At 35.9% G+C, this 7,605-nt stretch overlaps 1 protein-coding gene across 2 annotated transcripts; it reads right to left on the reverse strand.

Annotated features, from left to right (window-relative positions):
- Window positions 1–324: 324 nt before the first annotated feature.
- LOC113334427 (importin subunit alpha-like) lies at window positions 325–4,762 on the reverse strand. Of its 2 annotated transcripts, none has more exons than XM_026580683.1 (10): window positions 4,351–4,762; window positions 3,417–3,513; window positions 3,216–3,307; window positions 2,984–3,115; window positions 2,689–2,907; window positions 2,410–2,573; window positions 2,192–2,270; window positions 1,794–1,922; window positions 1,382–1,509; window positions 325–1,011 (listed from the first exon to the last, which is right to left on the reverse strand). In XM_026580683.1, the coding sequence occupies exons 1-10, from the start codon at window positions 4,633–4,635 to the stop codon at window positions 714–716; spliced, it is 1,623 nt and encodes a 540-aa protein (XP_026436468.1). In that variant the 5' UTR covers window positions 4,636–4,762; the 3' UTR covers window positions 325–713. The 2 variants fall into 2 exon arrangements, with proteins under 2 accessions (XP_026436468.1, XP_026436469.1); XM_026580684.1 differs by having other exon boundaries at window positions 2,689–2,871; window positions 4,351–4,761.
- Window positions 4,763–7,605: the final 2,843 nt, after the last annotated feature.

The following is a 7,605-nucleotide window of genomic DNA, read 5'->3' on the forward strand; positions in this document are numbered from 1 at the left end:
TTTGACCAGTTAGTCGAGTCTGCTGATGGCCCAAGGCACGCCCTCTGGCACACAATCAGAGTCGAGTCGTATAATCTATACTGGTGCAAAAAGGAAAATGGAAGGGGCTATATTGACAGTGTGCATTTGACATAATGCAGTCATTGCAGGGGCACTTTACTGAAAGATTTCACTCTCGTCCATGGCATCCTATGAAGAACTGCATCTGGGTGCAGATAATTTAAGATATGAAGTGAAGTGACAAGATCTTACTGTTATCCTTGAATTCATAGAATCAAATAAGCAGAACCTATCGTAAGAATTTAAAGAGAAACATAAGAATCGTTTGTGAATGTGAAGCTCTCTATAATCGTTTAGCAAATTTACAGTGTTCTTTCTTCTTTGACCCAAAAATGGATGATCAATGTACATCCAATATGATCAACCTATATGTAACGCTGAAGATGTATGAGATGTCCAAGCAAAACCCTTGGTGTGTGCGATATAACCAATCAAATTGGACATATTTTCTCCCTAAAAGCTAATGGTGAAGCTAGAAATTAACACAGATTTAGTTGTAAAATGAGCACAGTCGACCAAAAATGTTATCGAGAGATATCGTATGAGAACAAAAATACCATGCCCTTATTAGACTGCCTGATTGCTAGACAAGAAGACTGGAGGGGGGAATTGATGAGGCGCGAAACAGGTTCGGGGAGTGTCCAGCATTAGATCTATCTTTGAACATCATCTTCCTCATCCTTGCTCCAGTATGTCTCTAAGATATAGACAGACATATCGTAGATATCCTTATTGTCATGGTTTTGTAGAGCTTCTATTTTATCTAAACCTCCACAATAATCAATCATCTCTGCATAGATATTGCCTCCACTAGTCTTTCCCAACTCGTTATCAGATTCACCAACCCTCAGGATGTTCTCAAGGCCTTTCAGGCATACCATCACAATTCTAGAATCTGTGGATGTCAAAAGATCGTAGAGTGGGTTTATGCATCCTTGCTCCACTAGATATCTACAGGAACAAAATTGTTAGAATTAGGTGTCAAACAATTGGAGGTCAATCAAGATAATGTGACTATGGAATTTTTAATGTTTCCCTCCCTTTGTCAATTGCTATGAGACATATTGGTAGGTCTCCTTGACTGAACCTGTGAATTATCACAAGATCACCCTACTCCTTTCAGGTGTAGTTTCAGAGGAAGTTCATGTATATGTTGGGGAGGATCAAGTGATAAAGGGTTTTCAAAGTCTATGAGAACTATTCTTGGGCTCCAGCCCGACTAAATCACTTTTGCTGTTCTTATTGATACTGATGCAGGTATAGTTTGATGTGTATATGGTCAATTTGGGTATATACAAGAATGAGGAAAAGAAGTACATACCGGATGTGCTCATGTGCTGCCCCGGTGGAAATATTGGTGATAGCCCATGCAGCTTCCTTCTTGATCTCAAATTCTTCATGCTGGAGAAGATGCACTACAGGTCCAATGATCTTAGCTTCAATAACAGCCTGTTCCATATACATGTGATCTAAGTTTCATTACAAGCAATGTCATAAACCACGTATAATCGATGCACCACTGTATGTAACTATGCATAGGCTGTTTATCATTTGATCCCAAAATTAATGGGCTACTTGTAAACAAAACATTTCCACTGAAAAAATTAGTGTTATACGACAAGCATAAGTTGAAAGTAACCATAAAATCCTTCGGCATTCATATATGCATAACGTGTGTATCTTGAAATTTCTGAACGGGTTAAACCAGATATAGGAAATAACAGTGACTTGACCTGTATCTGACCAATATTTCCAGCAGTGATATTTGAGATGGCCCAACAGGTTTCTCTCTTGATGTTCTTGCTGTAATTTTGAGTCAGAAGTTGATGGAAACAATAAAGCACTTGATTGTCAATTACGACCTGAAAACAAACAAAATGGTCAAAAAGATTAGACCATGCTCTCTAAGCAAACAAAAAGAGGTCAAAAAGAGATGATGCTACAAGAGCATGCCACCAAATGCACACAAATGCATAGACACATAATTTGACAAGCTTCAAACTGGCAGACACAGTTAGAATGGCCTTCTACCATCGGATGAAATTAAGTTAAACTAACACAGTATCCAACCAATCAACTGTACTCAAGACTCCTACATCAAGCTATAGCACCATAGACCTTTGATAATTACCTGAGTCTGTTCATCATCACCCGTAACAATGTTTCCAATGGTTCGAAGAGATGGTGTATAAACTGCAGGAGATGGATGACTGAGAGAAGTAAATCGTATCAGTAGTAGCCAAAGAGGAAGCAAAAAAGAACGAGCTTCTTAGAACAACCACTTCAATGGCCAACTCACAGATTCTTGCTTCACAAAAGGAGTATGTGTTTCAAAATAGATCCTCTTACAGTAAAAGATCCACAAGTCGTGGACAGACTCCCGCCTCAAGCACAGCCTGGATCTTGTCATTTGTGTCATTAGAGATATACGACAGTGTCCGGCAAGCAGACGTAAGAATTTCTTCATCAGTTGAGTGGATAAGGTGCTGAAGAGCTGGCAAAACAAGCTTGACCTGATAAAAAGTGAAGAAAAAACAATAGCTAAAGATAAAAGTAAAGAAAGCAATCAATACTGAATGTAAGCACTTAATTAAGACGAGCAAAGATTTCAACAACGACCCCCCTCACCTGCTCAAATGGTACTGCTGGCTGGCCACGACATAAGTTAGATAAAGTCCATGTAGCAGTCCTCCGCATAGATAGTTTGGGCTTTTCAAACTGAGATAGCAGTGGCAACAGTGGATCATGAGAAAGAACAAAATCTCTACAGCTTGTCGAGTCACCAGCAACGTTACCCAATGCCCACACAGCCTGTTGATTAGATTTGAAACAAAAACCAAATTGGCCCTGTATAATTTCTGGATCTATGAGTCTATGACTAAGAAGTACGTTTTTAGTAAAAAGCTAAGATACGGGTGTAGACCTGTTCACAAACATCAGCACTCCCAGAGCTAAGAATTTTCACTAGCAGTGGAACAGCACCATGGTTAATCAAAGCTAGTGTATGCTCCGAAGTGCCTGATGCAACATTTGTCAAAGCCCAAGCTGCCTCAAACTGCTCAGAACAAATAAATAAGCTTTAGACAAGATTAGACAACAAATTTTGCATTGCTTAGAATAAGCCTAAAGAAGAAATACATGTAAGTGGTTCATACTTGGAGTTGAGGCATATCGTGCCTTGCAAGAAATTCTACGAACCGTGGGACAACACCTGCTCTAACTACCTCATCAATCAGTGGATCACACTCTGCATAAATATGTAAATCAAATTTAAACCCATGAAGCAAGTGAGTAGGTTGCGAAACAAAAAAATTGGGATACACACTTGTATAGAAATTTATCTTAGAGTTACATACCACGCGATAAAAGCTTCCTATATGCAGTGGTTGACTCCAACTGTGCTTCTGGACAACCAGACCATATGTCTTCTATCATTGTCCAGATTTTTACCAGCTGTAAACAGAAAACAAGACATTCAGTTACCAAACTGTAAAAATCATGAGTCTACTTATCTCAATCCGAATGCAGCAACAAACATATACTACTAAAGCACCTCAGATTCACTAAAAGATTGCTCGCATCCAATAATTTCACAATATTGTTTTCATATGCAATCAATTTTAGGAGTTTCAGCTGACTAACACAACAAGGTCTATAATAACCAAGAAGAACAATGCTGTATGGACAGCCGGGACACCAAACACACTAAACATACCAAACATGTTACACGAGTACAGTAAGGCCAGTGGCCTCTGTGTTATTAGGAACCCATCTAAATATCCTCATGAGTAAGTAATGAAGTTATGAAATGTCAAAAACGTAACTAGGAAAACCATTTTACACATTAGTCCAGAGATTTCGAAAGTAAGAAATCTTATACCAGCATGTAAAATACTTCCTCATACCTAATTTCTCAACATAATCCACAGAATCACAACTTAGTCAGTACTAATACCATGTTTACATATTAATGACCTAATTAATCTCCCAATGCTTTCATTTCTCACTCATTTTTTTTACAGAAGGACCAAATATAGACAGATTCATACATACAATTTGTACTAAAAAAATCATTAAAATCCAAATTATTTCTTGTAAAGTTCTATTTCCTTCGAAAAAATCCTGAGATTCTCTTAAAATGCTAGCATTCTTGTTCTTTCACCATCTGAGATTCTTCGATTCCAAAACATCAACGAGACTCAAACCAGAAACGAAAAGCAGAGCAAATGCAAATTCAGTTTGAAATTCTAATCGCTAAAGAAAAAAACATCGTGATTTGACAAATTTTACCTGATTAGCACGATCAGTAATCGCACAACCTTGTTCATCTTGTTGCTGATTACCATCGGAACGAAAACCAGAAACAGCAAAAGTAGTAAGAAGAGAAGGTAGTTGTTCTCTTCGTTTCTTATTAAGATTATCTTCTCTTTTGCTCTTCCGAATCTCAACCATATTATCTTCTCTTCTTCTTCTTCCGCCTTCAACATCCACTGCACTTTTATACGATTTTTTCCTCATCATCTCCCTCCTTCCGGCGCCACTTCCAACCGCCGTAGTTGGTGGTCTCAGTGACATTTTCGCTCACTGCTTCTCTCTCTGAAACTATCTGAAGAATTTTGCAAATGAGGGTTTTGAGAGTGAAGAAAAGAGAGATTACTAGTAGTACTGAAATCTGATATTTGTAGCAGAAGAGGTGGAAACGGTTTCGTGCACGAGTAGTACTAATTTAGGAGAGAATAAACGAATAAACAAACAGACGGAATTGGGTCTGGTCATTTTATTTGTTGAAAATTATGTCCTTACTTTTTATTTCTTATTTTGTTATTGTCGAGGTAGGAAATACCACATGGTCCTAATAATAATATATTATAGTGAGTTTGGTCTAGTTGACCTAGTCAATTGTCTGTTTGATCATTTTTTAAAATAAATATTATTGTTTGTTCCTAAAAATTATGGTTTGGTCCTAGAATGACGTCATGGATGATGTAATTTTTATATTATAGTGGCAGAAATACCCTATTGGGACCACATATATACAAACAAATTAATATAATATATCTCATTCTCAGATTTACATTCTCTCCTCTTTATTTTCAGATCTAGTTTTCTCCTCTCCATTTTTTTTCTTTCTTTTTTTTGCACACGATAACACATGATGATTAATGATGAAAATTTGTGTGTTTTTCTTCTTTTTTGTTGTTGCTGGTGTTGTTGAATATGATGGAGACGATGAAGACGGAGAACATGATGATGAACGATGAAGATTTGTGCGTTTTTCTTCTTTTTTTCTTGTTGCTAGTGTTCTTGAAGATGGTGGAGACGATGAAAATGATGAACATGATGATGAACGATGAAGATTTGTGCGTTTTTTTTTTCTTTTTTCTTGCTGCTAGTGTTGTTGAAGATGGTGGAGACGATGAAGATGATGAAGACTACGAAGATTTGTGATGAAGATGTTGTTGTTGAAGATGAACTCGTGTTTTGCTGTTGAAGACGAATGATGATGCTGCAGTTCATTCCATAAATGAACTCTGTTTTTTTAGGTTTTTATTTGGAGTTCATTTTTGGAATGGACTCTGGTTTTTTAGGTTTTTATATGGAGTTCATTTCTGGAATGAACTCTATTTTTTTAGGTTCTTATATGGAGTTCATTTCTGGAATGAACTCTGGTTTTTTTAGGTTTTCATATGGAGTTCATTTCTGGAATGAACTCTGTTTTTTTAGGTTTTCATATGGAGTTCATTCCTTGTTTTAGGTTTTCATATGGAGTTCATTTCTGGAATGAACTCTGTTTTTTTAGGTTTTTATATGGAATTCATTTCTGGAATGAACTTTGGTATTTTAGGTGGTTTCTGAAAAAAAATAAGTAGAAATTAACACGGAAGGGTACTTTTGTCCATTTAATATTTTTAAATAATTATGGACCAAACAGTAAAGATGTTTTCCTAAAGGACCAAACTGACTTGGGACCACCTAAAAAAGGACCAAACGATATTTTTGTCGAGGAGTAGCCCCTTGCACAGAATATATTTACATATTTGAGTCCTTTATTAAATAAACTCCAAAAAAAGGCCCATCATTTATACTCCCTCCTTCCTATTATACAGTACTTGCTTTAACAGGGTTTTGCAAAAAGATTAAGAAATATGAGTCCAAATTTGTTCACACTCCTCTAAAGAGTATATATTTAACATATTCTTTTGATTGGTTGATTGCTTAGAATCTCGACCCTCAATTACTCTTCATGTTTAGAATTTTGACCCTAGTTACATAATTCCCTAAATTAAATCAATGGTAGAGATAGAGATGTTACGTGCATACTACTTAAGGAGTATGCACAAATTCGGACTCACGAAATAGTAACAGAGTGTAGTTTTTTCACAAAATTAGTTAAAAATACCAAAATCAACAATTTCTGGGTGAAAAAGACATTTAGATTTTGATACTGTTTAAATGGACAAAAATGTAAAAATAGCCAGGATGTAAACAGTTTCATCCTGCCCATTTTCAAATACATTTTCTTATTTTTAATTTACACAGGATTCATCCAGTTTCATCCTCGCTATTTTTTAAGTTTAAGGTAGGATGAATTCAGTTTCATCCTTGCTTTTTTTTTTATCCATTTCACCCATACTAATTTTTACTCGTTCATTAGAACCGTGTTTTAAAAATATTTGGACAAATAACCCATTTTTCGTAGATTTTTCCACAAATACTCAAGCCTAGCATTTAAGTGCTTAGCTTTCAAAGATTCTAGTTTTCTGTTTTTAACTTAGAACAACTCAAAAAAAAAAAAAACAATTGTGTCAAAAGAAAAACTCAAAAGAATGATTGTAAACTCCCTCCATATTTACGTGACTATCAGAATTCTCTTTGATTCCTCCTTTGTTCCCTCCTATTCCTACTAATTTGAATTTTTTTACCAAAACATGAGTACAATTCGTTTGAACCCAAAATTTGAAATTAACTTTCTTTCCCCCCTATTCTTCCCAGATTGAAATTTTCAAATTGAATATCACACTTTCCTCATTAGCTCTTTACTGAGGAAGAAGAGAATACATCTTCCTACCATATACTCAATTTCTCATTTTATCTCTTTCATTTCTCATTTTATCTCTTCCAACTCCCATTAGCATGAATACATCTTCAGAAAACATCCAACCTTACAATTCATTTTCATATTACGAAGAAGAAGAGAATGATTGCTAGTGATGAAAAGTTAGTTTTTGATGATGAGGATATCATTGCTGAGGAATAGTTACTTTCTAATGGGGAAGTGATGGTTGCTAGTCATGGAGAAATGATTTGTAACACAATCCTACAAAAAATAAGGGAACCCAAAAATGAGGAATGGGTAGCTGTCTACCAATTTTTGTTGAAGATGAGCAAGGATGGAAAACTAAAAGGGGGATCCTTTACAATAACTGCTTGATTTTCAAGATGTCATATCGTATTGTGCAACGCGTATAGCTGCGAGAAAAAGAGAATCAAAATTTGAATATGTTGATTGATGTATCTTCTAGGAAACCAACAAGAGCCGGTCGC

This window comes from Papaver somniferum, unplaced genomic scaffold, assembly GCF_003573695.1.
Source record: "Papaver somniferum cultivar HN1 unplaced genomic scaffold, ASM357369v1 unplaced-scaffold_137, whole genome shotgun sequence".
NCBI lineage: Eukaryota > Viridiplantae > Streptophyta > Magnoliopsida > Ranunculales > Papaveraceae > Papaver > Papaver somniferum.

Bases quoted from the DNA above. Each gene is read 5' to 3' on its own strand.
- LOC113334427 (XM_026580683.1), bottom strand. From the start codon at position 4,635: ATGTCACTGAGACCACCAACTACGGCGGTTGGAAGTGGCGCCGGAAGG. The intron at 3,514-4,350 runs GTAAAATTTGTC...TTCTGTTTACAG, and splicing joins TTACTGATCGTGCTAATCAG to CTGGTAAAAATCTGGACAAT. The intron at 3,116-3,215 runs GTATGAACCACT...TGTTCTGAGCAG, and splicing joins ACGATATGCCTCAACTCCAA to TTTGAGGCAGCTTGGGCTTT.